We start from the raw sequence: 13,537 nt of genomic DNA, 5'->3' as shown, positions 1-13,537 counted from the left end.
ACCTATAAACAATAATCTCAGCTCCATGGGGGACACTTTAGGAACTAATGATGTATGATTTCTTAAAAACCACAACAAACCAACCAAACCAAACTACCAAAATCCCTCCAATACTACTAACACAGTGCCTGCAGTATTTCAGTTACCATTCTCAAAGAAGACAAAGAAGAAGGAATAGCAGATTCCAAAAGGAGACACAAAAACGGCATGCAGGAATAAAAGCAAGTGATTTAATCAGCCCCCTTGATTCTCAACAGATATTTGGTTTTAAAAATCCCTTTGATACAATCAGAAGAAAATAATCAAATGTAGTGTGCAACCACAGAAGTATTTAGAGATGCATTCATCTCTGCTGGAGAGCATGTGAATATAAAACACACATTTCATATTTTAGCCCACATAGCTCATAAAGGAGAAAATGTCAAGATTCACAAATCATACTAGATGAAAAGTTAGTATGAAATAAATAAATAAATAATTTAGAAGTCCCATAATTGCTTTAGCTTTAAAGTATAAATTTGTTTTTCTTCTTGAAGTTATATGAATTTGGCTTTCTTTGTTCATAGAAGGATGACAAATTGATTATTCAATTGATTTTCCATGTCAAGCCTATAATTCCATCTAGTCTTTCTAAAACATTATGTTTGAGAAACACCCCAGATCACAATTAAAGTACGTCCATAAAATGCTAAGGGGCTGGAATGGACTGTAAAGATCCTCTACTCCCAGCCCCCTTGTCCAACCTGGCTTTAAACACTTCCAGGGTTGGGCATCCACAACCTCCCTGGGCACCCTGTTCCAGTGCCTCACCACCCTCTCAGTAAAAAATATCTCCCTAGTATCTAACCTAAATTTCCTCTCTCTGAATCTGTACCTATCACTCCTTGTCCTGTCACCACAGTCCTGACAGAGAATTTCTCTGGCTTCTCTGTGGACCCCCTTCAGATCCTGCAAGGTGCTCTGAGGTCTCCACACAACCACGTTCATGTTTGCGAATCTGTCCTCTCCTCGTTCAAATCTGACTGTGCTTTCAATTTGAAAGTGATCATCAAAAACCACCTAAACTTGTTTGAGAACCAACATCCAAAAGCAAATTCTCTGGGAGGAGTCAACCTTCAGGAGGGCCAACTTCATCTTATTTCAAAATTATTTTTGGTGTCCGTAAGAAAAAATTGTATGCAGCCCTTGTGCCAATTCTGTATTCAAATTAACCATCCATTTCACAGCTGGACACATCCTGAAAACTTCTCATGTGGTGGCTAAAGTGCTGTCTTCTTCCTTTTATCAGCACAGCACCCAGTACCTTAAGCCAGAGAAAACAGCCCCTTCGTTTTCAGAGCAGAGATGTAATAAAGCTGTACCCTTTGATTATTCTCCAGTGCAATTCCTTTAGTTTCCCAGAGCTTTAACTATAATGCAGATAGTCCTGAGATTAAATGTGTGTGCTTGCACAATCTTTACTGGTTCATTTAAGTCTTCCTTCAAAGCATTTTGCATCTTTCAAAGGCCACCACCAATCCAATTGGCTGCTTAAAATGCAGCCTATTACAAAAGCAAAGCTATAAGCTCCTGACAAAAACATTCACCCTTTCATACTAATCACAGATAAAGTGGATTTGGCAATAGATAATTAGAGACGTCTAAAAGACTTCTGTATTCCGATGAAATGTGAATGCTTTCTCCAACACAACGTAAATATTTAATATTAAATAAACCCAGAATAAAGTGGTGAGCCACGTATGCTTAAGAAAATAAACGTTACTTTGGAAAAAATCAAAAGGAAGATTGGTTTCAGTAAACTGAACTGCAGCAGGAAGTTGTTCATGACACCATAAAGCAGGAAGCATATGTTTGGTTAATCATCAGACCAGCATAAAAATGAACTAAGAAGTGGTAACAAACCCATATACATGCACTTTTAAAACACAATTTACATCTACTTGTAAAGTAGCAATTTGTATTGCCAAACAGCGAACATGATCAGGACAACTTCTTTGGAATAAACAATTCTCACAGCAATTTATTTTTATACAACAAAGAAAAAAATAAAAAGAAAATTCAACTGCAAAATAAATGAGACATCAAAGCATGCTGCTCTCAATAACATTCCTTAAGTGTCATATCTTGGCCAGTATCCCAGGATACCCTTAGAAATGACACACTGCATCTCAATGGGATTCTTTCAAGAAAATATTTTAATAAATAAATTCAGGTTTTATGCTAACTTATTGATTAAATACAGTTTTATGGGAATTATGTGCAACAGATGTCAGAGCCTGATGGGTTTTTGTTCCAATTCCTAATTATTTGTGAAACTGCCATTTATAAATGCTATCACATAGCAAGAACAATAAACAATCCACCTGAAAAGCTTAAGTAGTGCTCTATTCCATTCTGAAATGGCAAAATTCAAAGATTCAAAACACCATCAGGTTTCAAGGACAGCTCACAAAACAAAAAAGATCAATTGTTCTGCACTAAGGTGAGGGAAAACAGCAACTTTGTTTATTACCTACCAAAATCCAAGTATGATGTGCAAAACACAGCCCTTTGCCAGGTGTAACTGCACAGCCTCAGTACTATCAGTGAGAAACTGGAAGTTGTTCACATTTTCCTCAATTTTCCCATTTCTAGAACAAGGCTTGAATTATTTTCTCTTTTCCAACAGATATTTTCAGCTAAAATTCTAAAATGCAAGCACTCCAATTACAGAACATTTCCTAGCTTTGCTAAGATTATTTTTACCAATCCCAAATGCAGGTCATGATCATGCTGCTGTCTCTAGGCCATGTACAAATTCCTGGAACCCTTCACACAGAACAGGTTTATTTCAAAATCACCTGGAAGCAGAGGGAAGACTCTTTCTGATTTCAGTGATTGTAAGAGAACAAACACATTAATTCTTTTTTTTATATTATTGGAAACACTAGAAAATTAAATCCCTAAATTTGTAAAAAACCAAAGATGCTTCTAATCTGGATACCAGAAACCTGTATTCAGAAATTTATGAATAATGAGTTAAAATTCTTGTGGACCTGCTTAGTTATAAGAATTTTCGTGGCTTCTATTCTTAAAATTAGGCAAATATTTAACTTCCAAATGAAGCAATGCCCTCAATAAAGATTTTATTGCCATTTTACCCTATTTCAGTGATACAGCAGAGAAAAGATTATATGCAATAGGGTGCTTTCACATCACATGCTTAAAAAGATGAAATAAGAATCTGAAGATTTATGATTTCATGTTTCTCTCTGATAGCTTTACAGCATCTCATCTCATGTTTCTCTCATTTCTGTGCTTTTATTTAGATTGGATCCTAAGGTAACAACATAGTAACTCATTTTAAAAGACAGTAAATACGCCTGCAGAATTCCTGGCATGAAAGCAGAGGATCTGTCAAGTCTTCACTGTAGAAAACCCCAAAAATGAACAACAAAAAGCACAGCATTAAGTGCATTTTATTTGCAAATATCGTATGCAAACAAATAGTGTAATTACTTGGATTGAAGGAAACTAATAGGCTACTACATTTTTTACTTCTAATACCAGGAAAATTATCATTATCCTGATAACATCCTTGATAGCCAGATATCAAGCCTAGACCTGAGCATTTTCAATGACAGTGATTACAAAACATGCTTTTCTGGATTATCATACTGCATATTGGTAAAAAGTTTTAGTGTTTAATTTTAAAAATACTTCCCCTACCATACATAATTTCTCATTCTGTCATTGATTACTGATGAAATTAAATGATTCTGGCCTGCCCTGTAACATTCCTCTACATTTTGTGATAAGTGGTAATTTCTCTCCTTGGTTGTCCTTCCTTTGCATGAACATGCCCAGCCCTTGTTCTCTTCTCTCAGCTATTATTTCCCTAAACTTTTCATAATTTTTGTTTGTTGAACTACCTCCAGTTGATTTTAAACAGTGCATTATCTTCCACACTATCTTTGAAGATAATCAAGAAAATTCCACATCATTGACACCCTGGAGGAGACATTACAAAGACAGACAAGGTTTACAGAACAACAGCACATCACTGAAAGTAAAAGGTATATGCCACCCAAGGAAAAGTTTGGTGTTTTTAAAAATTTTTTTTTGTTTTTTTTTTTACCTATAAGGATGTTAAAAAGCTGTATTTTAAGGCTACTGTGATAACTCTTGCACAAAGGAAGCATCTGAGTTAAATTTCATGGTGTCTTATAATACACTAGGACATAAACCAGAAAAATACATACAGGATTAAGTTTCCATAAAGCCCAAATGATCTGGCATATGAAATAGGAGAAGGAATTTAATCCACTCCTATAATGTGGTCAGGGCACATGACTTCCACCCTGTCTCCATAGCTGCCTGGTGCAGCCACTGAGCCAGAATAGCACCCGTGGCTCCTGCAGGCCACTGGCCAGGCTCTGGTGACCCCTGCCTGGCCAGCTCCTGTGGCCAGAGCTGGGATGCAGCCAGCTCCTGGAGCAGCTGTTGGGCCACATTCCTCACTGCCCTGGGCAGCCACCTCCTGATCTCTGCCCCCAGCCAGGTGACTGCACAGCACAGAGCCTGCACACCTTCATCTCCTCCCTCCATCCTCATTCCTAACCTGCCTCGGGAGCCTCCTCCTGTTTGCCCCAGGACTGGTACCTGCAGGAGGGAGCACACTAAAGTGGAGATAACTTTGGTTTCCTCCACCCTGTAAACTCACTCCTGATGGAAAAACTACATTTTTCAGTTGTCTTTGTAATAGATAAAGTGTAAAGTCGTTTCTTCCAAGGAAGCAAATTAGATTAGGAATGAATTTGTTTGAAATGTGAAACAAATTAATCTCTTTACTTTAAAAAAAAAAACAAAAAACCCAAATCTTATAAAGCAGCAATATAAGAATAAACTTTCCGTTTTTTTCATTAAGAATTTTTAAAGTAAGGAACAACTGCTGAGTCATTGTGACATGTTTTAGAAGGTAAAAATGCAGCATGAATGGGGTACAATGCCATGCAGAGTTGTAAGTTTTTTAATCCAAATGCTTTTTATTCATCACATAGTATTTTCAGAGTTGAGAGGAACACACATAACTATCTTGCACACAATTCAGTCTCCTCAAAATTGTTCTCTTTTAAATGCAGTGAACTTCACAGTGCATTTTTCATACTTTCAAACACAGAGGTAGACATAATTTTGTTTTGTCAACTAGGAAAAGGTACAGTTGTGTCCCTGTTCTCAAGCGTTATTACTCAAAGCACAGGAGGGAGCACATGACTGTGCACTGACCTTCATCTGTTCCCAAATTATGCCTTTTAAAAGCCTTGAATCTGTTTAAGGGGAGCTGCTGAAACCTGAAACGAATGTGGTGTATTGCTTTATAAAGTAGATGAATATGGAACTTAAGTATTACATTTCAGGCTCTTACTGGACTAAATATAGCAAAATTAGGATGAGGGAGAATATAACTGTAACCTGAGTCTGGTTTTAGAGATAATTTTTTATTACAGGTATTGATGGTTACTCTGTAAAATTTAGTATGTTTCTATTTCTAACAGAAAATCACCACAAATTTGCAGAAGGAAAATGTTCTCCTGATAAAGACTTTTATTTTTAAAAGTCGAGTCCTTAAAAAAATTAACAGCTCTTCAGCCCACAAATCACACCCCCACAAATTGCTAACCAGTTCTGACAGACCCAAGTCTAAAAAGAATCTTGAAATACACCTTGCATCTAAATTTTCATTGCTTGTACTGGGCTTGATTTTCATCAGGATATGTTTCATAACGACCAAACACATCATCTTGAGTATTAAAGGGAAAATTACACTTAATTAGAAAATGCACAACTGCAGACAGCATCTTCTGCTGTGTGCCTAACACAACAGGGCAAAATTAAGTAACTTTAGGAGCAACACCTCAATAAACTTGTTCAATAATTATAGTGGAGAAGAGGTAATCAAGGATTTTTACTTCATTAATTTTTAGTAAACTTAACTGTCGTTTCTAATGACATAATAAAACCTTCCAGTGAGCTCTAATAATGTTCATCTGCATGTTTCAAAGAAAGATTAACTTAAATCTAACTCCACAGGACAAGAACAATAGTAAGCTCCTTATTTTCCAATAGAAAAATGGCTTAGAAATTGAGAGATTTCTTGCCAAGTTTGCAAATTTTTGAGTTTTCAGATGAGGACTGTCACACTCGTCAAGCACTTAATATGCTTGTAAAATCATAGATATAAATCAGGATATAAGTGACTTTTGGGAATCATCTGATCCAATCTCCTGTTAAAAGTCACATTAAGTTCTAAGTTAGGCCTGATTTCTCAGAGCCTTGTCCAGTCAAGGTTTGGATTTCTCTAAGGATGAAGATTCCTCAGTCTCTCTGGGTAAAGCATTCCAGGAAAAACCATTGTGCACAGGTATGTCCTTGTGTCATGATCTTCCTTCTGTTAGAACTTAAACCTAAATATGGTAAGAAATGCTGCTTCTTTTGTCTCTGCTGACATGCAGGTGACTTTTGACAGCAGAGATTCTGAAGGTTTGCCTTAACAGTTTATTCTGTGACCAGTAATAAATTGCACATAACTATTTTTGTCTTTAAGTGGCAGGGAGGGCTTGGGAATAAGCAGTTATTTGTTCAACATAAATTACAGCAGTGACTTCAGGATTGATGTCTAGTTCTGAATGACCCTGATCTTAAGAAAGCTCATGAACCACATACTATAGACTCATGCCCAGATCTGAAATACCAAAGGAAAGAAAAGAAATAAATATATATAAAAAAAAAAGGAAAAGTAATACCAATTCTGTTAGTTTACCTTGAGCTAGAGTTACACCACCAGACTGGTTAAATGATCTTGCCCTACTGCAACATACAGTGAGATTGTAAAAGGTGACTCACATCAAATGAAGTGACTGCTGCTGTCCTTGTGTTTTCGTCTTTGTGTAATTTAATCAGCTGTTGATGTGAACAGTTGGAAAGGATACATTTATACAACAATAACTTCATCTCTTGGTAAATATTTTCCTGTATCTTCTGATACAAATCTATTAAATACTGGCTTATGTGGACCTAATTTGAAATGAGACAGAACACTGGTGTCCCAAAGGAAGCCAGCACACAAGCTCTCAGATCACTACCATGCAGCAAGGAAGTCAGTCTTAAGCATGTTTACTTGTGCTGCTGAAAGAGGGTGACAAATAAAGATATGGGTTAGGCACAATGTGTGGTTTTACATGATCACACAGTTGTTTTTTTAATTCACCATCACTAAATTCATAATACATATCAATTCTATGTAAATATAACATATATACACATATATATGTGTGTGTGTTCTTTACAGATCTGGCATTCCAACATGCTCAGTTCAGGTAAACTGAAGCCCTATTACAGACACTTGGGGCATTTAAGAGTCTTACAGCACTTCTGTAAGTAGTAACCTGTGAATACAAATGTAAAAATATTATGGAAAACGGATCTTAATTCTGGAAAACATCTACAATCTTTTTCAAGCAGACACACACACACATTAGAAAATACTAGAAATACAACAGAACATGTGTCCCAGAAACATCTCCTCTTCTTTAATATTTCCTTAACAGTAATGAACCTGTAAGAGTTCTCTCAGTATGAAGTTCTCTGTAATCTTCAGGAACTAGTTAACACGACTTTTCCATATAACAAGCATCACAGCTATTAAAATACAGCAAAATGTAGGGCTTTAATGTACTATAAGGGATTTTGAATCTGACTAATGTATTGGATTATAATTGCCTTCCTATTAACAAAAAAAATACATGTAAACCCATGGATTTCCTATGCAGAAAGTTCACACTACCACCTTTGGTGTCAGAAGCTGCAATGAATTTCCTTGTGAAAGAGTGTTAGACATTCTGCAGTTCAACAGTAGTCACTAATAAGTTTGGGTGGCAGCTGTTGCACATCTGAAGCTAACAAATGTTATGTGACCAGAGATGACTGGCATGACATGTGGCCATAGCCTTTTTATAAAGTTATGTTCTCAACTATTTTAAAAATGTCCACAAAAGTCCTTCAGAAATACTGTTCCCAAGAAGTTCATGGAAAACTGATCCTTTAATACTTACCCCACTCAGTGAGTTGCATATATTCACACATTATCACACAGTGATGAACTAAAGTTTAAACAAAAATAGTCACACAAATTCATCTGGAAGCCTTGTTCTCAACACTGTGACTTGAGGCTGGATTCACTTGCTTGAATGGGAATATATTAAATTTCCAGCAATCAATTATCATTTCAGCCTTTGTATCTGCCATCATAAATTCAGGCACATGCCCATATGGACAGACAAAGTGCAAAGACAGAACTGTCTTCCAGGCAAATTCCAAAAGCAAGTGTGAAGTTCAGTATTGAAATATCACTCCCTTTTCTGTCCTCATTCTCAAGCAGTACAGGCATTTTTAATCTAGTTAATACTTTGCCAGTCTTGCTGAAAATTTTACCTTCATAATCTTTATATAGATGAAAAGTGTTGCTAAAATTTTATATCCCTCTCAGGCATCCACATGCATGCAAAGACTCATGTAAGGACTTAGAGGGTTCCAACAGAGAAGAATTTCCCAAAATGCAACTGATTTTAGTTATTTAATGCACATGAAAAGCACATCTCTTGAAGTGGTTCTGGTTATGTCACAATTTATTTTCGTGTCTTGCTACATTTTTTTACATTTAATAGATTTAGGAAAGCTTTTTCTTGGAAAAAGTTATTACCCTTGCTTTTTATTTTTATCTTTTAGTACCTCAGTTTTCAGCTAACAGATTAAATATTAATACTTTTTGAAAGACATATAAATATTTTAGTTTTTAATAACATTGAGACTTGGTCTGTTTTATATACACCTTATTTGTTATAAACCTGTATGAACTGATCTTTGAAGTCAGGAATTAATTGCTTTTCTTCCCCCATCAGAGAAATACATTTGGAAAGATAGAAGAAACTCCTTCAGGTAATAAATTCCCACTCAAAAAAGAGGATTTCATACAATCCAAACTTTCAGTTCCATCTTCTATGTAATCATTAAAATGTATATTAAATTATGTGTTAAAACTCTAATGTTGGAATATTCAAGTACAGACAAAACTTACTGAAAATATTATAAACCACAAGGAGATTTTTAAATTTCTGCTAATTCTGTCTTAAACAGTATTCAACTACCTGCATGTATTGTACAAGAAGTGAGAATTGAACAGGAAATTGGGGGTAAAAGAACACCAACAACACTTGACCAATGAAAGAGAATACAGTATGAAATACAGCATGAAGACAACGGGAAATAAAATGATGCCATCATTACCTGTCATGTGTCCTCATAAAATCCCAGAACTTCTTAGTGCCATTCTGGGGGGGAAAAATTAAAAATCAGTCAAATTAACTCCAACTGAAAAATTACTATAATAAAATTTAACAAAACTTAAGAGGCATTTCTTTGAAAACTTAGTAAAGCTGGTTTTATTTATGAGGCCAGTATTCTGGATTTTGACAGTCTTACAGACACTGAGAACTGTCTTAGCACAGTTCAAAGTCTTAGACCCACATTATGATGACAGCTAGCATAAGTTTATTGCAGCCTTCAGGCCCAGTTTTGGCCACAGCATCAATTTCAGCTGCTCAATCTAACCATTCACGTGCCAGGAAGTTATAAACAGCTATGTTTTAACCAGTAAAATAACCCACAGGTATGTTCTTCCATGTCCAGAAATGCTCTTACCTTGAGAACTGCTCAGCACTTACCTCCTAACTAAACCCATGTGGGAACCAGGAACAAGACACCTTCCCTCTGACCCCTTAAAAGGACCAAAATAGGAGTTTTATCCACACCTAACATGAAGGGGTCACACTCCACTCTACACAGCAGCTGTTCCTCTGCACTGCTGCTGGTGCTGAGGGCACTGTCTCACAGCAGGCTTGAAATCACAGCACTCACTCAAGAACTGGGAGACATTAAATGGCAGATTTTCTCAAGATGGGCCAATTCCTGTCCTCTGCCAGCTTAAAAAGAACAATATCCACTACATCACAGCTGACAGTGATCTCTGAAAACAAGTGTTCTTTCACAGTTATAATGAGCACGTATACCTTGCTTACATTTATATTACACCTTCTACAGTTACCTATAGAATCCATACACATCAGTTAACGGAGGTGCATATAATTCTTTACTCTGTTTACTGGAAGTGTGATGGTGTTTTTCAGCTCAAACACAACTCAAGAGATTTCACTCCCAGGTCAGTTTTAACTCTACATTAGGAATAAGTATGAAACCAGAGGAAATTCTTGTGGTTGATACCTTTTTCTTATTAGCAACACAAAAATGAGACCTGCTGAAGACCTACATACCTAAAATATGCTTAATGTGAAAAGCAGCACTTGACTTCTATTATAAAGTATGGTTAAATGGATGATCAAACCCTGAGCAACTGGTTAATGATTTAAAGCAGGTAAATGTGAGCAATGAGAGAAGAATCAAATTCAGTTGGTGGGTAAAGGTGCCAACCAATATAGACAGGCCCTTCAGCTCTATTACAGATGTCATGGCTACCAAGTACACAACAGCTGGTGAGGATTAGATAACAAGCACTCTGGTTCAGAGATTAAGCCCCTGAGCTTTATGAGTTTACCAAGCTTTTTGGAAGAGGGACTGTTTGCTTGCTAGCTGGTTTTTTCTTCATTCCCACAACTCTAATTATAAACAGTTGTTCACCTCACGAGAAACTCTAGTCCGTGCTTCCATTGGTGTCCGCACATACCTTCTGTTAGCAGTGACAGGAATTGAACATGTACACTACAGGAGAAGCCCTGTCATTATTTAAATGCAATATAATGTTGAAAGGGAAATAAAGACACCAAATTCTCAGTGTGAACTGAAATATTAAAGTCACTGCTTCCAAATCTGATTGTATATCCAATTCATTCCACCTGGTGAGAGACAGAGGACCAACTTTGATAGAACTATGAAACAACACACAGCTGTAACATGGGCTGTGTTGTATGGCAAAATAATTTAAGGTATTAAATGTGCAAGGTCAGCTCAATCTTCTAGCAGGTTTATTTCTACCTGTAAGCAAGGTATTTCTGGGATTTGTTAGCAGATTGTTGAGCAGTTTTCCATTTAACACGAAAGAATTGGAAAACTTTTTACCAAGGGTAATGTATTCTGCATGTAACTTCATATTGTTTCTCTAGTCTCAACCTTCCCCTGCCCCAAATCATAAGCTGGTGCTACCATCATCCATTCTCCCTTTGTAGAGTCCACTTTGGAGAAGTGCAGTGTCCAGCTGCTGGAGATGCCAAAAAAAAAAAAAAAAGCCTGAATCAAATATCTCCTTGCATTAATTTAGGCTGTTAGTCCTGTGATACTGCATTCTACCATACAATCCCACCAACAAACTTCCTGCCTCCTTCCTCTTGCCATCATTTTGCAAATTACAGAACCTGATTGCTTTGGAGCACTTATGAGAGGGTTTCAAATAGCTGAGGAAAATTGCACCCTAGAGAATCATCCTCATACAGATGGGATCCATCAGGACTGAATGACCTCTTCCCAAGGATGAGCTCTATTACCATTAACAGAGCCTACCTCACAGACGTGCACATAATTTTTAGCAGAAAGCAAAAGAAGGAACTTAGTACATAAAAAGAAATTAATCAGAAAATAAAATTTGTATTTTCTAAGCCCAGGCAAAGCACTTTCTCTAGAACATGATTTGATTAGTCTAAGACACAAACTCCAAACCAGCCATGGGCTAAATCAATTTCAGTCAAGACATTGGTTAATATCATATACTCTGACTGGACAATGCTTACTAAGGTATTTTCTGGCAATACGTGAATTAAAAAATTACTTCATATGATCAAGTTGCACCTGTCCAAATAAATAAATCAATAAACAAATGAAACATTCCAACATCTCTTTGTTTACAGTGGCAGAAACTCAAATGTGCAGAAACTCATTCATGCGCTATTGTCGAAGTCAAATGTAATTTGAACCCAACCGAATGGAGTTGAGTTTCTATTGTACGCAACGCATGGTTCTTTCCCAACAGACTGGTAGGAAGGTTGCTAATTATTAATAGCATGTAAACAGTTACCAATGGTTCTTATGCTGCTTTACATACTTTACAGAACATTAATTCCAGCCAGCTTCTAACCAACTATATCAAGCTGCATGTAGTATCTCTGTCTTATCTTTGGGACAAAAGTATTACTTGCTGAACTGATCAAGATTCATGCTTTTAAAAGCCAAGTGGCTACGATTACTTGTTAAACTGTTCCACTGTATATACCCTGGTCTTGGACAAAGCTCTGCTATCACCACAGTTACAGATAGCTGCAATGTTAAAGGTATCAGTGGTCAACTAATTCCTGAAAAAGAGATTGATCTTTGTGAAACACAAAGGTTCTCTCAAACCGTAATCATTTGTCATTTTAATAAGCATATGTAATTGCAATATTACAAGTAGCCCATTCTCCAATGTCTAATAAGGAACAATCACAGTATCTCTCAATACAGTGAGAAGTGAGTATAAATGTTTGCTTGGAGATCTAAACATTGATGACAGGAAGAAGAAAGGATTATTTTATGACATTAGAGAAAGATTTAAAAAATTATTCTTCAAACAGGAAATGTGTCCTGTGATGTTTGTAAAGATAAATATTTTATTTTCAGAAGTATTTTACACTATTTTTAATCTGTTCAGAATAGCAGTTCTAATACTGTGACAACCTTGTGTAACACATAATTGATTTGGTAAATCTTTAATCACACTCTAGTTCTGTGATCAGTGATCAGGTTCTGTGATGTTGCAACACTCAACTAGTGCATATAGTATGTGTAAATTAATAAAGCTGTATTCCAAGAGAGGAGCATGTGAGACAACTTCGTTTCACGTTACACAGAAGACAGATCACTTACATAAGTACTAATTGCATAAGAAAGCCATACCAGGTCAGACGAGATGTCCATCTTGCCTGGCAACCTGTCTCTAAAATTTAAGAACAGAGAAAGCACACAGCAATGCTTCCCCAGAACACTCTTCCAAGTCTGGCAAAAGGCACTGAAGGGTGGCAAAAGACAGTGCCTCAAAAAGGCACCCAAATCTAAACACAGTCCTCCCTCAACTCTGAAAAGCAAGAACAAATAGCCATTTCTGTACTGTCTGAATGTGCAAAGTGTGTCACAAGACCATAGTGTCTGTAAGACTGACTTGTTAATGGCATTGATAACTTAATCAGAATTAACAGCAGCTCGGTCCCAGCTTGACAGTCTGCACAGGGAGACTGAATGCCTTTTGGTTCAAGTGATTTCAGGACAACCAGGCACTGCCAAGTGCTCTCTGCTAGACAACTGTTGACAGTGGCTGCAAGTTCAGCAGATGTGACTCCTACCTAGGCAGAGCTGTTTATATTACCCATTCTTGATCTTCACATTCTCTGTCCAGCTACCATCCTTGAAATAATTTTCCTAAGACTCTTCCTGCACCAGCTCAGTGCCCTAATTACAGGCAGAAGTC

General features: G+C 36.7%; 1 protein-coding gene across 1 annotated transcript in view; it reads right to left on the bottom strand.

Annotated features, from left to right (window-relative positions):
• The window catches only part of NUDT14 (nudix hydrolase 14), a 63,366-nt gene that overhangs the window by 25,125 nt on the left and 24,704 nt on the right, over window positions 1-13,537 (bottom strand). Inside the window, exon 2 of the mRNA XM_033063619.2 lies at window positions 9,322-9,365. Coding sequence (XP_032919510.1) covers window positions 9,322-9,365 — 44 coding nt within the window. The remainder of the gene's footprint in view (window positions 1-9,321; window positions 9,366-13,537) is intronic.

The sequence above is a fragment of the Catharus ustulatus genome, chromosome 6 (genome assembly GCF_009819885.2).
Source record: "Catharus ustulatus isolate bCatUst1 chromosome 6, bCatUst1.pri.v2, whole genome shotgun sequence".
NCBI classification, from domain to species: Eukaryota; Metazoa; Chordata; class Aves; order Passeriformes; family Turdidae; genus Catharus; species Catharus ustulatus.
Note: the sequence above shows the minus strand (reverse complement) of the source record. Positions and strands in the feature narration are given on the sequence as shown.